Source organism: Musca domestica, unplaced genomic scaffold (genome assembly GCF_030504385.1).
Source record: "Musca domestica strain aabys unplaced genomic scaffold, Musca_domestica.polishedcontigs.V.1.1 7, whole genome shotgun sequence".
In the NCBI taxonomy this organism is placed as follows: Eukaryota; Metazoa; Arthropoda; class Insecta; order Diptera; family Muscidae; genus Musca; species Musca domestica.
This window is the reverse complement of record NW_026712383.1, coordinates 6163791-6184975: the sequence shown is the minus strand read 5'-3', so window position 1 is coordinate 6184975 and position 21185 is coordinate 6163791. Positions and strand designations below refer to the sequence as shown.

General features: G+C 34.9%; 1 protein-coding gene across 1 annotated transcript; it reads left to right on the top strand.

The window, feature by feature from the left end:
* The first annotated feature begins 7459 nt into the window (after window positions 1-7459).
* Window positions 7460-19796, top strand: LOC101893113 (lipase 3). The gene is made up of 3 exons (XM_005191694.4): window positions 7460-7649; window positions 17157-17888; window positions 17954-19796. The coding sequence occupies exons 1-3, from the start codon at window positions 7557-7559 to the stop codon at window positions 18359-18361; spliced, it is 1233 nt and encodes a 410-aa protein (XP_005191751.1). The 5' UTR covers window positions 7460-7556; the 3' UTR covers window positions 18362-19796.
* Window positions 19797-21185: the final 1389 nt, after the last annotated feature.

The window sequence follows — 21185 nt, the reverse complement described above, 5'->3', positions numbered from 1 at the left end:
AAATATTTACAGGGAATTAGAAGCCTCGTTTCCTATTTTTCGTACAAAGGATTTATGTTGCAAAGAATCGTTTGGTACAATTCCATACTGAAGTTGGAAGTGTCAAAAAGGAATTCGAATACAAATAAAAGGGCCAAAAGCTTTGGTTGGTGGCCATTTCAACTTTTCTAAGTTTTAATTAGGAAATGAAGGCTTTTAAATGCCTTCAATAACCTATTATCCGTCTACTATCCAAAGATGTTGTACAGAACAAAGAAAATATGGTAAAGGAGAACATTTTATACTCTGAAGCCATACAAATTGCAAACACGTCAAAAGAGGTCGACGAACTACATAATTATTATGTTTTCGCTCTGTCTCTCTATTCTGTCATTAAACAATTTCTCTAATTTTTTTTATACCCTACAACACTATGTGTTGGGGGTGTTATAAGTTTGTTTGGGCCAAGAGTTATGTAACACCTCGAAATATTGGTTTCCTACATAGGAAAGTATTAATGGATCTTCCTATCTCGCCGAGCTGAGTCGATTTAGCTATGTATGTCCGTCCGTCTGTCCGTCTGTTCGTGTTAATTTGTAATCACTCTACAGGTCGCAATTATGGTCCGATCATCACGAAATTGAAAATTGAGGTGGAGTTATGGTCAGAATAGAACCCTATTGCTTTTGGAGATGATCGCATAATATTTAGGGGTTGAAATGGACCAAAAACTGAACAATTTCCTTATTTTTCAGTTGCTCTACAGGTCGCAATTATAGACCAATTGACGCGGAAGTTAGCATGGGGCTAGAACTTAGGGCTGGGCAGAAGCCTTTGATGGTCATCGGCAATATTTAGTGGGTGAAATAGACCATAATATTTGTGTTAAATAAAAGTCATATTTTTCATTAAACCGCAAATATTTTTAATACCGACGAATGCACAAATAGACCAAAAGGTGAATCCTGACCGTTACGTCGATGCCGATAGTAAATATATCGGATATATATAGCGATATATATGCAATGTGTATATAAAAAGGAAGGAGATGTTAGCTAGATTGCTTATATCTCAAGAATAGCTGGACCGATTTTGACAAATTTTGTCAATTCAGAATGCCCTTTTGACATATAAGAAAAAAATCTAAAAAATCGAAGAAAAATACGCCAATAATTATGTTAATATAGATTTTGTAGTATTTTGTGGCATTTTTTTATTTTTTCATATTTTTATCGCATGCGATTTTTTCAATTTGACTTATAATATTTTGCAATATTTTTTCACCTTACAACACAGGTTGGGGTTATTATATAAGGATTGCAAATATCGCCCGATCCTCACGAAAATTTTCACGAGGGTAGGTTTGGACTCAGAAGGGTTAGGTCTATTGTTTTTAAAGATGTCCGCAATGTATTAGGTGTTGAAATGGACCAAAAACTAAAACTTTTCCTGATTTTGCAGCCGTTATGAAGGTCACAAAGAGAAACCAAAAGACACAAAATCTCGCATAAAGTTAGAGTTTAGGACAGCGAGTAGAATGTACCACTACTTTTGTGTGAAAAAAATACCAGAATTACTCACAGGCGATATCCGAAATACATAAAAGGCGAACTTCTGGTTATTTTATGCTGATTTCGTTGACGAATATAGCCAAATATCGTAGACAAGCAAATCATATAGATGGGTCTAAATTCGGAGATACAGAGGGGCTTCTTGCTTTTGGAGTTGATTGCAAAATATTTAGGGGTTCAAATTAACTAAAAACAGAAAAAAATCCTGATCACACAATTGAAGCCAATCGACACGCCTGAGAAGAGAGTTAAGGACAGGGAAGGATTCTAGCATTTTGGATGGAAAATGGACCACAACAGATAACAGCATGACGGAGTGCTTAAATATTGGACAAATGTCCCTGGTCAATGTCTCGTGACATAATTTCAAAAGCGAAATCTTCAAAAATCGATCTGGATATGAGGGGGCTTCTAACATATTGTAGTGTTGTAGGGTATCACATGGTCGGCCTCACACGACTATAGTCTTTGCTTACTTGTTTAAATTTGTGAATGCAATTTTTGTTATACTACCTCAAAAAAATTTCAAAAGTATCAGTCGGTTTTACCCTCAGCCAATTTTCGATTATTTAAATATATTTTGACTTCTGGTACAATTATTCAAACTGTTGGCCCTCTATGGTAGGTTTCGAAGGAATGGGCCAATATTGTCCATATCGTATCGGACCTAAATAAATATGATATAAATATTGCGGCATGCCATGTCTGGACTATATCGACTACTTTCTTCACTTTATATGATATATGTGATAATTTTTATAAAATGTTGAAATGTCGACCAGAATACTTCATCGAATACAGATAAAAATATTAGTATGGGCAAAATTTCAAGAAAATTATAAATTCCTTATTCATCTTAGGTTTTTGGTTGAGTAAAATGTTTAGATATGGCAAGTTGTAAAGAATCGTTGACTTGTTTCGCAAGTTATGACAGATAAAAGTATTGAAAATTGTGACCCTTTGTGGGTGAGGTACCAGAAGGGGTTCGCAGATATATAGCATCTTCTCAACAGATCTTGTATATACAAAAATGTTTTTATGTGTAAAAATTTAAGAGAGTTGAATGCTTATTCCGCTCTCTTTGAGCGTCTTCTTTTTTAAAATCCTAAACCCGGAGGAACCAGAAGAAATGGTCCAATCTCTACCATCTTTATAAGAGATTTTGTGTTGATGGAAATATTGAGATGTACCAAGTCTGGAATGGAATCGGGTGTTGATTTCGCTTTTTATAAGCTTCATGGTCAGGCTTAATCCCCCTATTGTTGTTTTTATAAAAACAACATTCGTTTATTAGTGGAGAACGATGGTAATGTTTACCAGGGGTTTGGTTTATTTACCTCATAGAGAAAGAATCATTTGATTTTGTGCAAGCTTTGCAAATACCAATATTTTCGTCAGTGCTACGTCAGTTGCGGAAACCGGGTCAAAACTTTGAATAGCCATAAAGCTCTTAAAACGAGAAATAAGCATCCATTATTTCCAAACTCAGCATATTTCAATACTTCTATCAACAGAATTATAATGTGAATATGTATCAAATTGGTCAACTTTTCAAAATTTTGAACAAGTATATCTCTCATAAAATGCGAAATAAGTATGAAATTCTCTTCATATATATATCCCAATATTTTTTTTAGCACAATATCTAGTATGAATATTGGACATATCGGTCCACTCCATCTGGTACCTCCCCCACAAATTTTAAATTTTGAATATCCGAAATTAGCATCCGATTCAAACTCGACACATCTCAATAGAATCAACAGAAGATCTGGTGTGGTACCAAAAATTTCACGGGTTGGAATACTTTTAGCTTTCGTAATGTGCGAAACATTAGGAAACCTAATTTTCTTTAAATTTTGCGCAACTACATATTTTTATCAGTATTATATAAATTGGTATGCTTTGGTCCAATATATCTGGTACATCACGCATGTTTCAACATTTTCCAAAAATATCTCATATAAATCGAAGGAAGTAGTCAATATTGTCTAAATCGGGCACATTGTAATATTTTATCAGAGTCAGTTCAGATGAGAAGTGAATAATATTGATCCACTCCTCCGGTATCTCCTCCATAAAGGGTCAACTTTGTGAATAATCACAATGCAAGTCAAAATATATTTTGTTTAACTGATAAAAGCTGAGGGCATACACCTGTCGGTAAATTGATACTTTTTAATTTGTTTACCTCATAAATCTATTTAGTATAAGTAAAGTTTTAAAAAAGGCAGGTGTAATTTTGATTGGGAAAATTTACGTAAACATCTTCTAATCAATCTTTCCTAAAGCACAGAATTTTGATCAGAAAATCCATACTTTGGCAAACTTTTGCTTTTTATTCGAAAACGTATATTCCTATGTTACCCTGTTTAAAAAATCAAGCCTAAAAGTATGCTTTAAACTATAGTGCTTATTATTGTACAATGGAGTTTACTTATAAAAGTTATGTATATAGCGACACCCTGTAAAGTAAAAAGAATGAACATCAAATGAAAGAAGATTGTAAATTGTGATAAGCAAATAAAAAAAGCTTCGGAAAACACCCCCCCAAATTGTCGATCACCTCAAGCAAGCACTTCGCCGGGAATGGGTCAAAATAACGCAGAGCAACATTCGGGAAGCGTGTTATAGTTTCATTGGCCATTTGAAGGCCATACTTCGTACCAAAGGAGACCAATGCGAATAAATCTAAACTTATTCCAAAATTTGATGCTATTTCCGACATTTTTTGCTTTCATTCAATAAAATTTAAAAACAAGTAAAATAAACATTATGTTCGGCCGGGCCGAACTTTTACTACCTTAGGGTAAAGGAAACAATAGAACCCATTACGACCTACAAATACAAATTTTTAGACATATTCATGGGAAAATGTGGCAAAAATAATAAAAACATTGAATATCGGGGGGTATCGCTATATGAGGCTATACAAAAACGTGGACCTATACATATAATGTTTCGCCAAAGAACCTTTAGCCCAATAGGACCCACAAATACCAATTTTTAGACAAATCCGCCATGAAATGTGGCAAATATGGGGATTATACCAAAACGTGGACCAATATATCTCATTTTCAATACCAACCATATTAGACACAGTACATGTTGTTCTGCAACATGACGCTCTACGTTAAATAATGTGGGCTGTATTGTGATTTCAACAGACGGACAGACAGACTGACGGACATCATTAAATCGACGTAGAATTTTAAGGTGACTATGAATATATATACTTTATGGGGTCTACGACGAATATTTAAGGATGTTACAAACGGAATGACAAAGCTAATATACCCTCCTTTCCAATGTGGAGGGTATAAAAAATTTAAAAAAAATTGCGTTTGGCTTTGTTGCAGTTTTTTATCTCACCCTGTAAAGGGATACTGTCAGCTCTTAAGTTTAAATTTAACAAGTAACAAGTAAAAAACATTAAGTTCGGCCGGGCCAAACTTTTAATACCCTCCACCTTAGGGTAAAGGAAACATTAGAAGAAATGTGGCAAAAACCATTAAAATGCCGAATATCGGGAGGTACCGTTATATGTGGGCTCTACCAAATCGTGGACCTACACATGCAAGGTTCCGCCAACGGAGCTAGAACCCATTATGACCTACAAATACCAATTTTCAGACAAATACGTGAAAAAAAGGGGCAAAAATCATCAAATTACCGAATATCGGAAGGTACCATTATATGAAGGCTATACCAAAACGTGGACCTATAGATGCTATATTTTGCCACACATACAGGGACCCGTTATGACCTACAAATACCAATTTTCAGACAAATCCGTTAAATAATGTGGCATAAATCATCAAAATACCGAATATCGGGAGGTACCGTTATATGGGGACTATACCAGAACGTGGACCGATATATCTTATTTTCAATACCAACCATCCTAGACACAATACCAATTGCTCTGCTAAATTTTGGCGCTCTACGTCAAATAATGTGGGCTGTATCGTGATTTCAACAGACAGACGGACAGACAGACAGACAGACAGACGGACATCGTTAAATCGACTTAGAATTTTATGCTGATTATGAATATATATACTTTATGGGGTCTACAACGAATATTTAAGGATGTTACAAACGGAATGACAAAGTTAATATACCCTCCTTTCCAAGGTGGAGGGTATAAAAAAGCTGTAACTTCGGCCGTGGCGAACGTTGAATACCCCCACCATTTGGAACGAATTTAGCAATTTTCAAATAAATAAAATCCGTTAAAAATGTCATTAAAATCTTAAAAATACCGAATGTAGCCATTATATTAGGGTCTATACGACAACGTGGGCCTGCATAGGCAACTTTTGTCATAAGCCATTACAATATTCAAATGCGAAAATTGAAAAAAAATGTCGGTGAGTAATGTAATGTACCTTTACAGGGGGCCTATACGACGACGTGGAACTGCACAGACAATTTTCTATCATAGGCTGTAATATCCACTTCGAACTTCAAAATGCCAAATTTGAAACAATTCGGTGAATAATGTCGCTAAAATCATCAAAATGCCGAATATCAGAAGGTACCGTTTTATGAGGGCTATACGAAAACATGAACCTGCACGGACAATGTCCCGTTATAGGCTGTGGTATTCATTGCGAACTTCAAATACCAAATTTGAAACAATTTCGGTAAAAAAGTCGCTAAAAATCATCAAAATACCGAATATCGAGAGATGCCATTATATGGAGGCTATACCAAAACGTGGAACTACATGGCCCTTTCTTAGTAAAAAAAGTCCTGCAGACATAATATACATTTCAACAAAATTTTATTAACCTACTTCCTTTCGTCTGGAAGCTAGAGTGATTTCCACAGACGGACGGACGGACATCGCTAAATCAACATAGAATTTTATGCTGATCTAAAATATATATACTTTGTGGGTTCTAAAATGTACATTTCGAAGTGTTACAAACGGAATGACAAACTTAATATACCCTCCATACTATGGTGGAGGGTATAAAAATTGCTGTTACATTTGTCATTATAATATAAATAATATTTTCCGAAAATGTTCCAAAAATTTGCATAATATACAAGATACCAGATTTATCCAATTTTTGTACTTCAATTTCATATGATTTCGATAACAATTTCCATTATCGTTTTAGATATTAAAAATTAAAAAAACTAGGCATTTCTGTCGAGAACATCGAACTTTAATAACAGGGTTTAGGGCCAATCAAAGCGGGCCTCTTCAACAGGTTTGTTGTATTTGAACAAATTCTACAAAAGATCAATGACACCCACGTTTTCTACCGACCACGGACAGCTTGGAGTTTGTCTATGCACCATATTTTCCCCTCTCTTTTTATGAATAGCAGAGACTAGTCTGTGACGTAGCCTAACACGTTTTTTACCACTTTCTTATGGATCAGTTTTCTAAACAAAATGAATGTTTACATACGTATGCACGTGTGTGGTTGCTTTTCTGACTTTCTTTTTATGTTTCATTCATTGAACTTGTTTTTCTCTTTGTTGTGGTTGTTGTTGTAATACTATATTTCTAGTATTGTTTAGTTTAAAGGTCGCTTTTGTTGTTATTTCCAGCCTTAGTGGTTGTTGTACGATTAAAAATGCACTGAGTCGGAATGCCAAACATCTGAATTAGATTAGAGAGTGATTAACAAGGGGAGAGAAACTGAGAGAGAGAGAGCTAGTTGGTAAAACCAAGTAGTTCAATGGCTAAGGTGAAGAACAAGCTGGTGGTGATTGATCGCAGCGAGTTTCTTAGTTTGAAGCGTTCGGCAGACACAGCACTGACCAATGCGGTTAAGACTAACGGAAATAAGTGTCGTATTTTGGTTTCTCTGTTTTCATTTCTTTCTCTCTCTCTCTGTTTCTATTTTCATTAGCTTGGAACTAAATTTCAATATCAACAAATCTTTTCGCTTTGTTGCCACTGTCATTGCTGTTCAAGTGTTTCGTGCGACCAGAAGTGTGCGTGTGTTTATTTTTTGCTGTTGTTTTTATTTTTGTTTGACAATGGGAAAAACTTTAATCTTTTTAAATCTATTGCTAATACCAATTATCATATTTAGCATATGGTCAAAAAATGAAACCGAAACGATAAATACGGTGAGTTAGCATATTTTTTAGATCAACTGATGTGCCATCTTCACTAACACAATGGCTTAGGAAAGTTTGTGAAATATTGTTAGAATTGTCCAGCGATCGACGCATCTGAATTGTTCAGTGAAAAAATGTAATTTTAAATAAATTTATCAATACCTTGGCAACATTCGGCTCCAAAATCATTGTTATTGCCTATATTCAGTAACCATGGAGGTGAATGGCATTATATTTTGTTCATTGCTGTAAAAGTGCCACCTGAACTTTCTTTCAATTCCAAGTAATTTCCATAAAGAGAACAAGTAAAAAAGCAGTTAGATCTGCGGGTCGAACTTTTAATAATCTACACCATTTGGAAATTAAAACTATGTTAAAACTCTTTAAAATACAGAATATAGGGATTTACCGTTATTTTGGGGCCTATACGAAGACGTGAACCTGCGGTTTTCTATCACTGCCTGTAGTTCCAATTACGAACTTCAAATACGAAATTTGAAACCATTCCGGTGAAAAATGTTGCTAAAACCATAGAAATACCGAATATAGGTAGGTACCGGTATATGAGGGATATTCGAGAATGTGGACCTGCATAGGCAATTTTATGTCACAGACTGCAGTACCCATTACGAACTTACAATACCAGTTTTGAAACAAATTCGGTGAATAATATCGCTTAAATTATTAAAATACCAAATAGATGGGTACCGTTATATGGGGCTATATGAAGACGTGAAAATGCATAGTAAAATTTCTGTTATAGCTTGGAGCAACCATTAGGAACTTCAAATACAAAATTTGAAACAATTCCGGTAAATAATGTCGCTAAAATCGTCAAAATGACGCATATCGGGAGGTACCGTTATATGAGGGCTATACGAGGACATAAACCTACATGGCCCTACATGGATTTTTTAATTTGAAAATTGCCAATTTCGGACCGGCCGAACTTACAGCTATTTTACTAGTTATTATTTGGTAATGGCAATTTTTGGTAGGACTTTATGCTTTTCCAGTCCAATAAATTTTAAATTTGCCTTAAATTAAAACAATTTTATCTATTTTCAAAAAATATAACATTCTTCGACTAGAAGCTGTTGAAAAGTATTTTTTGAACGAACCATAATTCTTTTCTAAAATACCCTTTGAAAAAAATGAAAATTTTGAAAAATTATTAAATAAAAGTTAGAAGACAAGACCTTTAGTCAAAGTTTTAATACGAACGAGGTATAGAAGACGTGAATACTTATTTTTTCAAAATATTACCTTTTTTGGTGAGGTTGCAAAAGAAAAATTGCATTGTCTTGGCCATATTTTTCAATCGATTTGGGTGAAAATTAGTATTTTGATTTCTCCGTGGGTAGAAAACTTTCCGACAGAAGATTTTTATTATAAAAACAGTATGCAGGACCCTTATATAAAAGTGTCATGATATTAAAAGTTAAACTGGGAATCAAAAAGGTTTTTACCCTCAAGTTAAAACCAAATCGATTAGAAAATATTATCAAGACCTTCAGAATAATTATCTCTATATAAGGGCTGTACCGAAAGGTGTACCTATATTGATAATTTTTTTATAAATAGCATTTTTACATAATAAGAACTCAAAATGCCAGAATTTTGGAAATAAAATTGAGGACATGGCCAAAATGCTAAAAATACTTGAAATCAAAATAATCCATACATGGGGCCATACCAAAAAGTGGACCAATATGACACATTTGCTTTACTAATAATTCTGGTTGTAATCCAAAGATCTCTCACAAATTTCAAAATTCTATCCTAAATGTTGCCTCATAGTATAAGGGTCCAATTTTTATATGGTCAATATTATATAAACCTTTAACAACATTAGGCCTAAGAACCCGAAATTCCTTTGAGGTTTTTATCTACAAACGAGCATTATCAACTTCACTTGAAAATTTCCACAACCCAGATAGGATATTTATATAACGGAATTTCGTATTACTTTTAGGTGTCATCTCGAAAAAGGGCCGAGGAAAAAATGTATCGATAAAATAAAGAAATATTTTTCTCTGACGTCATTCTTATAAAGCGATGTTTTTATTTATTTAATTTTGCATAAACTCAGACAAAGTACGGCTTTTATACTAATATGTGTTTTTAATATATATTTGAATTTCTAGCGTTTAGGAAAGATTAAAACTTTTGATGTCTTCTAGGACCTACAGTATAATTTAATGACAAATATTTTTGTAGAATATTTTTTACTTGCTGCGATAAAGTTATGAGGAATTTGTTTAAATATATTTTAAAAACGAACCAACTCGCTTGAGGGATAAAATTTTCGACCAAAGCCCATTCTCGTACTTTAATCTGCCGTATCACCAAGCCCTCTATATAGGTAAAATCAAAAGATTCCAGGAAATCTTAACTTTCTCTGATCTCTAATTTCTTAATCTACTGGATCGAATTATTGTAAATATTGAGTTTTGTCGTACAGTGATTTGATATTCGAATTAAAAAGAGTGCACCTTACGATGTATATGGTATCAACATATTTTAAGCTTTTTGTGGCGATAATACCTTTTTACAACATATCTAGTTACGGTTTCATGTAATGTGGATTTTGGACATTTGTATAACAAATTTTTAAGCCCACGAAACAAATGTACAACTTAAATATATGCTATACGATATTATATGTTTTTTTTTTCTACATTTATACTAAAATTACTATCTATATATATAAAAATCAATTGTTGTTCTTTGGTAATGGAATCAGTTGAGAACGGCAGGACCGATTTGCATTATTTTTTTTTTGTACAAACGTTCGTTATACCCTGAGTTAGGTTTTTAAATAAAAAAATGTTGACCACGCTTACTTTTACCCCCACTATTTCGATTTATCTAAAATCCTTATATTTGCCAAAATAATGAAGATATCGGTTTGAAAATTATTACAAAACGGAATTTCCATCCAACCCTAAGTATTTATTTGGGGCAGAGGAACTGACCACAACTACTTTTTAATCTATATATATATATAAAAATCAATTGTTGTTCGTTGGTAATCGAATCAGCTAAGAACGGCTGGACGGATTTTAATATTTTTTTAAAATGTTCATCCTACCCCTATTTTGGTTTTTATGCAGAGGAAAAGTGACCACGCCTACTTCTACACTCATTTTTTTCGATTTACCTAAAATCCTAGTTAGCATATGACGTACTCTTGACTCTCCCTCCAACCCTAGGTATCTGTTTGGGTTCAGAGGAACTGGCCACACATACTTCTTTAAATTTATATTTTATACAATTTAAAAAATATAATAACACATCAGTTGAGAACTGCTTGTCCGAATTGACTCAAATTTTCTTTTTCTTCTTTTGTAATTATAGTGGAAACGTTTTCACGAATGAACATTTTGAAGAAAGCCTCTAGAAAAGCGCGGAAGTGAAAAACTCTAATTTTCTATTTTGATAAGCAATTTGTGTAGCATTGTTTCTGAATGCCATTTGGAATTGGAAATTCTTTTTAAAAAAAAATATCGAGACATTTTGCAAATTCTATATCTATAAAAGAGGAAAATGTTTTTATGTTTGTAATTTATGGATTCGAAAACCGCTGAACAGATTTTTCTGAAAATGTCCAAGTATTCTACAAGATTGCCTGAAAGTAACATAGGCTATATACGTTTTTGAAATTCCACTTGAAACTGGAGATATAGCATCAAAATCGGAGGTACTTCCCCAATATTCAGGTTTTATATGCACATATTTACTGATCGATTACAAATTTGGAATGAGTAAGGGAATTTTAAACAAAAATAAGTTTGCCAAATTATATTGAAATCGGTTCAGATTTGGATATAGCTCCCATATATATTTTCGGCCGATTTCAAGCATTTGATGCACCAAACACGCTATGTATCCCCAATTTCAATGAAATTTGAAACGTGTGATAGATTTTATCTAAAAAATTGATTTCCCAAATTATATTGAAATCGGTTCAGATTTGAATATAGCTCCCATATACATTTTCGGCCGATTTCATGTATTTGGTGGACCAAACACGACATGTATTTATTCGACATGTATTATTTCCAATGAAATTCGGTATGAGTGATTAAATTTGGTACAAAAATGTATTTGTCAAAATATAGTGAAATCGATTCAAATTTGGATATAGCTCCCATATATATTTTCTGCCGATTTTACATATTTGTTGCACCCAACGCAATGCGTACGTCCGATTCAAAAGAAATTTGGACAGATGGACGAAATCTGGTACAAAAAAAGGCCAAATTATATTGAAATCAGTTGAGGTTCGGTATAGCTCCCATATATATTTCGGCCGATTTCATGTATGTTATGCACCAAACACGATATATATAACCGATTCCAATGAAATTCAGAATGTGTGGCGGAATTTGGTTGCAATAATAAAATTGATGAATTAATTAGAAGTCGTTTCAGGTTTGGAGCTCCCATATACAACCAAAAAAAATTTGCCAAATTATATTAAAATCGGCAGATTTATATATTTATATAAATCAGCCGATTTCATGTATGTTGTGCACCAAATTTGTCAAATTAATTGGAAATCGGTTATGATTTGGATATGTATTCAAATATATATTTTCGTCGAATTCACGTATTTAACGCACAAATTTCAATGAAATATGGAAGGTGTGACGGAATTTGCTGTAAAAGCAGATTTTGTAAAATTATATTGAAATCGGCTCAGATTGGGATATGATTTTATTAAGAAGCATTGACCCACAACGCTTGCAATGGTATTAGGCTAAGAGTAAAAAACTACACAACGATTTAATTGATATACGATTATTACGGGGAAGTATGTTGCTACGTCGAATTCTCTAATTGCAGCAGAAATGCCACTCAACTTCTAAAGATTGCAGTTTCCTGCACGCTTGGCATTTGCAATGAAATCAATAAATCCGAAGGACAAATCCTTCGTATATGCGGACAAAATTTGGCATGTTCCTGCTTTTCTCATGGTCAGCTGTTCCTGTCATGTTCACGTGTTGGTAGACCGAGCTATTTGTTTATTTACGCATTACCATATTACGACACTTTTTTAATTTTTGAATTTGTTTTATTTTTTTTTTTTTTAAGCTAACAGTCGCTTATAAAATTTTGAAGGCATATAAAATCAAAGGGGTTAGCGAAGCGCACCGGGTTCAGCTAGTAAATATATATTTCCACCATGTAACAAGTGTTCCCGTTTTTGGTTTTAAAAAAACTATGGGGAGTGTCTAAAAGTATGCTATAAAAAGATTGGAATTTCATATATTCCGAATGTTATGATAATTTAAAATTATAATCTTTTGTTGGAGAGGTACCAGAAGGAATATTTAATTTTTCTCACCTGACCTCACTTTCTAAGCAATATTTCGATATGTAAAGTTTGGAGTTAGTTTTGAACTCCAGCAGCTCCGTATATGATATTTATAGTGTTTTATTTTTAATTTATAACCGTTAATAGGGAAGGTATTAGAAAGAGTGAACGGAAAAATTGAACTTGATTGGGGTATTTATCGGAAAGAGTGGACCAACATATCCAATTTTAAGACTTGGTATAATATTGACAAAATATTGAACATTGAAAATTGAGTTATTAGTGTGAATTTTAAGTTTTTATTTACAAAAAAAAAAAAAAAAAAAAAAAAAACAAGTAAGCAAAGGCTATAGTCGTGCGGGGCCGACCATGTGATACCCTACAACACTACACTATGTTAGAAGCCCTCTTATGTCCAAATCCATTTTGGAAGATTTCGCTTTTGAAATTATGTCACGGAGCACTGCCCAGACATTAGCATTTTACCAGGGACATTTGCCCAATATTTACGCACTCCGTCGTGCTTCCTACTCAGACGTGTCGATTGGCTTCAATTGTGTGATCAGGAATTTTTTCTGTTTTTGGTTCACTTGAGCCCCTAAATATTTTTCGATCATCTCCAAAAGCAAGAGGCCCCTCTTTATCTCCAAATTTAGATTCATCTATACGATTTGCTTGTCTACGAAATTTGCCTATATTCGTCAACGAAATCAGCATAAAAGAGCCAGAAGTTCCCCTTTTGTGTATTTCGGATATCGCCTATAAGTAATGCTAGTATTTTTTCAAAACTAGTGGTCCATTCTACCCGCTGTCCTAAACTCTAACTTCATGCGAGACTTCGTGTCCTTTGGTTTCTATTTGTGTCCTTGTGCCCGGCTGCAAAATCAGGAACAATTTTAGATGTTGGTCCATTTCAACCTCTAAATATATTGCGCACATCTTTGAAAACAATAGGCCTAGCTATTCTGAGTCTATCCCTACCCTTTTGGAAATTTTCTTGAAGATCGGACGATAATTGTAATCTGTATACAATAATAACCCAAACCTGTGTTGTAAGGTGAAAAAATATTAACAAAATGTACACTTCAATATTATAAGTCAAATCGAAAAAATCGCATGCGATAAAAAATATGAAAAATTAAAAAAATGTCACAAACTATTACAAAATCTACATTAACATCATTACGGGCATCTTTTTATGCGATTTTTTTAGATTTTATACTTTTAAGCCAAGAGAGCATTCTGAATTGAAAAAATGTTTAAAAATCGGTCCAGCCATTCTCGAGATGTAAGCATTTTAGCTGACATTCCCTTCCTTTGTATATACACATTGTATATATTTCGCTATATACATCCGATATATTTACTATCGGCATCTACGTAACCGTCAGAATTGACCTGTTCGTCTATTTGTGATTTCGCCGGGATTAAAAATATTCGCGATTTAATGGAAAATTTGTCTTATATTTTACACAAATGTTATGGTCGTTTTCACCCACTAAATAGAACCCGATGACCATCAAAATTAGAAGGCTTCTTCCCAGCCCTAAGCTCTAGACCCATACTAATTTTCGCGTCGATTGGTCCATAATTTCGACTTGTAGAGCAACTGCAAAATCAGGATTTTTTTCAGTTTTTGGTCCATTTCGAACCCTAAATATTATGCAATCATCTCCAAAAGAAATAGGGTTCTATTCTGACCTTAACCATACGTCCATTCTAAATTTCGTGAAGATCGGGCCATAAAAAATGGGTAATGACTATCCCAAAACCGGTCTGATAGCTGATTGGTTGTAGTGACCTCTTTTGGTAATTCGGTGCTATGTCCACGCTCAACATTTATTATGCATCTTATAACTATTGGGAATATTATCTAAAATAAAATGTCACTCAGCCACATCAAAGCATATCTAAATCATTTATTGATATTTGTCATGGAGTCTTCAAAGAGAAATTGCAAACCAGTGGCAGCCTATTAACAATATAATTAACGATGCACCGGAACAAAGGTTTCTTTATTCATTTTAAGTCAAGCCATAAAAATGTAATTGCTAGTCGTCGTCTTAGTTTTATTGTTTTTAACTAATTAAGCTTATCTAATTATTCTTTGTGTGCTAAGTTTGTTTTCAATACATCATTTTAAAGGGTTTTGGAAGGTCAAAACAGCGTTGAAGAATATAAAATTTGGGTATCCAATCAGATTTTGCGAGAGAAAAGTTCATCAATTGGACACCATGAATATAACTCACCACAAGGAGTAACAAACTAATTTCTGACTTATTTAATTTACAATTCTATCCTGAGATACCGGAAGATTTTGGTTAATTTTTTCCATTTTTGTATTGTTATGTTATTGTTGATGTGTTAAGTTTGGACAAAGTCGGGGATTGGTTTCACTACATATTTTATGTATGATTTTAATTTTTTACAATTTGTGGGGAGGTATCAAAAATAGTGGATCAATATAGTTTGAGAAAGTGAGACGCATCCGATATTTCCATTATCGCCCTGTGCAAGCCTGATAAACATATTATAGATAAGGCGAAGTTTTAGGCATGATTATGCAAATAATACTGTGCCACGCAGAAAATAAAAATTCAGGAGATTTTGAGTAGAGCGTTTTGAAAGTTAACATCGCAAAGTAACCTAAAAAGAGGAGCAAGTTCCCTCCTCTTCCACGTTTTTGGAAATTTTCGAACTAACAAACGACGAACAACGACATAATTTTTACATTGTTTTTAAATTTTATTGAAAAAAAACAAACAAGTTACAAAGCAGTAAGTTCGGCAGGGCCGAACTTTGAATACCCTCTACCATTTGGAACGGATTTGAAAATTTTAAAAAAATAAAATCCTTAAAAAATTCTGTTAAATTTTAAAAATATCGAATATTGCCGTTATATTGGGGTCTAAACGACGTGGACCTAAATAGGCATAGTTTGCCATTAGCCATTACCATATTCAAATTCGAAACTTGAAATAAACGGTGAATAATGTAGCTAAAATCATCGAAATATCGTATATAGGGAGGTACCGTTATATCGGAGCTGTGCTATGGCTATAGCATCCATTACCAACGTCAAATACGATATCTCAAACAATTTCGGTGGGTATTGTACCTAAACTCGTCAAAATACCGAATATAGGGAGGTACTCATATATGGCGCCTATACGAAGACCTGGACCTGCATAGACATTTTTCTGTCACAGACTGTAGTTCCCATTACGTAATTTGAAACCTTTCCAGTGAATAATGGAGCTAAAATCATCAAAATACCGAATATAAGGAGGTACCGTTATATGGGGCTGCATCAAATACCGAATATCGGGAGATACCGTTATATAGGGGCTATATGAAAACCCATTATAGCCCATTTACGAACCTAACCTGCCTACTGGAAAAATAAACAAGTGTGCAAAATTTTAGCCTTCTATCTCAATTCGTTCGAAAGATAGCGTGATTACAACAGACAGACAGACCGTCATGGCTAAATCGACTTAGAATTTTACGCTGATCAAGAATATATATATATACTTTGTTGGGTCTGACATGAGTATTCCGAGGAGTTACAAACGGAATAACAAAATCAATATACCCTCCATAGTATGGTGGAGGCCAATGAAACCACAAACGCTGGCTGAATGTTGTTCTGCGGTATTTTGGTCCATTCCCGGCGAAACGATTGCTTGAGGTGATCGACAATTTGGTATTTTTTTAGTGCCAACCTTGCTTTCCAAAATACTCTAGACACAATAGCCCAACGGATTGGTATCCGGAGATTTTGGTGGCCGTTGTGGAAATGATGCGAGAAACCTCATTTTGAAAACATTCTTGGGTGGCGGGTGCTGAGTGCGATGATGCTGAGTCCTGTTGGAATGTCCAAGGCCTACGGCCAAACAGATTGCTAGCACAATGCTTAAATACAGCCTCCAGAATATTTTCGCGATAATATTCGGCATTTATTCTGCTTTTATGGCGGCCCACACCATCACCATAACCGGCGCTTTAGTTCTATTGGCCAATCGAAGATGTACATTTTCAGCTGACCACTTTGGCAAGTAAAAACGATCATTTTGTTTGTTTTTGAAGTGACAGATGTCTGAAGTTGGTTTCAGTTTTTTCATCTCACCCTGTAACTTTTAGACTCTTTTGGACACTTTTTACCTGATTAGCATCGATTTTTTTCATTTCAGGCTCAACGTATTGAATTGGCTGGCTATACATGTGAGACGCACACAGTATGGACTCCAGATGGCTATGGTCTCACAATATTTCGCGTAAGAAATTCAACAACAAAACTGGATTCACCGGCCTCCCAATCCTCAGCTCCGGTGGTCCTTATGATGCATGGCTTAACCAGCTCCTCAGACGTATGGGTTATACGAAACCACTCACACCATCTGGCTCTGGAGCTAGTGGATCAAGGCTATGATGTTTGGTTGGGCAACAGTCGCGGTAATACCTATGGTCTGCAACATTTAAACTACACCAAAAAGGATCGGAAATTTTGGCGTTTTTCTTGGCATGAATTGGGAACCATTGATCTACCCATAACCATTGATTATATCTTAAAGGAAACTCAACAATCAGCTTTGCACTATGTGGGTCATTCCCAGGGTACAACCATTGCAATGGTGATGCTGTCCACCCTTCCGGAATACAATGCAAAATTGAAGACTAGCCATTTTTTCGCACCAATTGCCTTTATGACTTCATCGCGATCGTCTAATTTAAGATTCTTATCGAAATTTTTGGGCTCATACAGCCTACTTAATAATCTGCTAGGGGACAAGGACATTTTTGAACCACCAATTTTACGTCATTTAATGGGTTTTGAGTGGTGTCGCACCAAGAAGGCATATCCACCATTTTGTTTATTTCTATCGACGCGGTTCTTTGGTGGCTATTCGACTTATGTCAAGGAGGTAAGGGGCTGACAAATATACACTTGTAAAAGTTATTATAAATTTAAAATATTTTATCTTTCTAGTACACATATCCTGAACTGTTTAATACCCATCCATCGCCGGCATCTGGCCATCAGGCATTGCATTTTGTTCAGCTACATGTTTCCGGTAAATTCCGCCGCTATGACTTCGGTAGCCAGGGCAATATGGAGCGCTATAATCAGACCATTCCTCCAGATTATGATTTGGCGAAAATACGGACCCGTTTTCCCATCCATTTATATTACAGCGATTCTGATGATTATTCCACTAAAACAGATGTCGAAAAGCTAAGTGGGATTTTAGGCGCTAGATGTGTAAAACATTTTATCGATCTGGAGGGGTTTGCTCACATGGATTTCACTATGGCCTACAATATTGAAAGTGTCGTTAATCAAGATGTCGTGCGAATAATCAATGAAGCTGAGAGGCACCTTACAGAGGACACGTAATACGAGTGTTCAGTGTTAATTAATAATGTTTTATAGTCTTATTTTAAATTGTACTCTTTAAGAGTATGTTCCTATGTATTTCGATTGTGTGTCTACTATAATATAAAAAATTTCGTCAAATAAGTGTCAATAAAGTATGTGATAAAAAAATTGGTACAGCAGTTCGAAGAGCCATTAAATGATAAGCAATTGGAAAACACTGTTTGGATTGCCCACAGATATACAGGTTAAGATGAAAAAATTGCAACCAATTTCAGACTGCTGCCATTTCTAAGGCACTCGTCCGACAGCTATGAAAATTATTCCAGTGACAGCTCATTATATTGTTTAAAAGCGTACAAAAGCATTTTGGTGAGAATTTTCCAGAAAAGAAGTTATTCGTGATGGATTGCAAGCGTGATAGTGTGATTCTTTATACTTGGCTGGAAAACCACAAGTGGCTATCGTTAGAGCACTCCAGCATTTAAATATGAATAAATTTTTTGTGTCTCGTACCATCGCTCGTTACCGTGATACTGGTAGCGTAGCCCGACATCAAGGAAGTGGAAGAAAAAAAACAGCAACATCGGAAACGGTTCGAAAAGTAAAGAAGCGACTTGAACGAAACCCGCGTCGCAGTGGCCGAAAAATTGTCCGTGAGCTGAGCATATCGCAATATTCCATTCGGCAAGTATTGAAAAAATGAGCTCGGGGTAAAGCCATTGACATTCCAAAAAGTGAAAGAACTTACATCGCAAGAGAAAGAAAATAGACTCAAAAGAGCTAAAGAGTTGCTTCGCATGGCTGAAATTGCTGAACTGCCGAATTTGATTTTCTCCTATGCGAAAACATTCGTTGTCCAGCAGTTTGTAAACAAATAAAATGATCGTGCTTATCTGCAAAAGAGGTCAGCTGTAAATGTGCACCTTTGGTTGGCCACCAGAACTCAAGCGCCAGCCATGGTGATGGTGTGGGCCGCTATAACAGCCGATGGTCGCTCTCCGCTCGTAATAATCGACCGTGGCATCAGAATAAATGCCGAATATTATCGCGAAAATATTCTGGAGGAGAAAATATTCATTTTGGCCGCAGACCATGGACATTCCAACAGGACTCAGTACCATCGCACTCAACACGCGACACCCAAGAATGGTTACAAAAATGAGGTTCCTCGCTTCATTTGCAGCGCACAATTGTCACCAAAATCTCCGGATACCAATCCGTTGGACTACTGTGTCTGGAGTAGTTTGGAAAACAATGTTCGCACTAAGAACAGTGCTTCGCAGGGAATGGGCCAAAATACCGAAGAGCAATATTCGGGCAGCGTGTGACGGTTTCATTGGCCGTTTAAAGGCCATAATTCGTGCCAAAGCTGAACAATTCGAACAAATCTAAACTTATTCTAAAATGTGATGCTATTTCCGACATTTTTTGCTTTCATTCAATAAAATTTAAAAAAATGTAAAAATTATGGCGTTTGACTTTTTTATCTCACCCTGTATATTTTTCATCCGATTTGGTGTTTAAGTGCCTCACATTCGTAATATGCATTCGACAACAATGATTTTGGTAACTCGGAAAATAGCTTTACAGAATTTTATCGACATTGGCTAAGATTTGGATATAGCTTGCATATATATTCTTAATTAGTTTTCAGGTTTGTTGTGCAAATAATGGCTAATATCAGCCCAAATGGAGTGAATTTCGGGACGTACTTTTCCATTTGGTGGAACTCGGCTCTGATACATTTTTATAATTTTTTATATCCTCCACCTTGGAAAGGAGGGTATATTAACTTTGTCATTCCGTTTGTAACATCCTTAAATATTCGCCGTAGACCCCATAAAGTATATATATATTCATAATCAGAATAAAATTCTAAGTCGATTTAACGATGTCCGTCTGTCTATCCGTCTGTCTGTTGGAATCACGATATAGCCCACATTATTTGACGTAGAACGCCAAAATTTAGCAGAACAATATCTATATAATATGTATGCATAGGTCCACGTTTTGGCATAGCTCCCATATAATGGTACCTCCAGATATTCGGTATTTTTATGGGTTTTGTCACATTTTTTCACGGTTTTGTCTAAAAATTGTTATTTGTTTGTTTGTAATGGGTTCTGGCTGCGGTGGCGTAACATTGTATGTATAGGTCCACGTTTTTGGTGTAGCTCCCATATAACGGTACCTCCAGTTATTCGGTATTTTGATGATTTTTGCCACATTTCTTCGCGTATTTGTCTAAAAATTAGTATTGTTGTGTCCTAAGGAGACATTATATTATATTATTACGATGTGTTGATGTCTTCGTAGTTAAGTTGGGGACTCTCGGTATAATCGTTCGCGGTGGCAGTTCTCTGTAGAGATAATCGGGAGAAGGTATCGACTGGCTAGATCTTGGGGCTGGCAGAAGCCTTTCAATTTGGATGGTCATCGGGGAATATTTAGTGGGTGAAATAGACCATAACATTTGTGTTAAATAAAAGTTAAATATTTCATTAAACCGCGAATATTTTTAATCCCGATGAAATCACAAATAGACGAACGGATCGATTTTGACCGTTATGTTAATGCCGATAGTAAATATATCGGAAAATAAAATAGCGAAATATGTACAAAGAAAGGGGATGTTAGCTAAAATGCTTATATCACAAGAATGGCCGGACCAATTTTGACAGATCTTGTCAATGGCATAAAAGTATAAAATCTTAAAAAAATCGCATTAAAAGATGCCAATAATGATGTTAATACGAATTTTGTAATATTTTGTGACATTTTTTTTATATTTTCATATTTTTATCGATTTTTTCAATATGGAGGTGTATATTTAGTAATATTT

Bases quoted from the DNA above. Each gene is read 5' to 3' on its own strand.
- LOC101893113 (XM_005191694.4), top strand. From the start codon at position 7,557: ATGGGAAAAACTTTAATCTTTTTAAATCTATTGCTAATACCAATTATC. The intron at 7,650-17,156 runs GTGAGTTAGCAT...TTTTCATTTCAG, and splicing joins AAACCGAAACGATAAATACG to GCTCAACGTATTGAATTGGC. The intron at 17,889-17,953 runs GTAAGGGGCTGA...TTATCTTTCTAG, and splicing joins ATTCGACTTATGTCAAGGAG to TACACATATCCTGAACTGTT.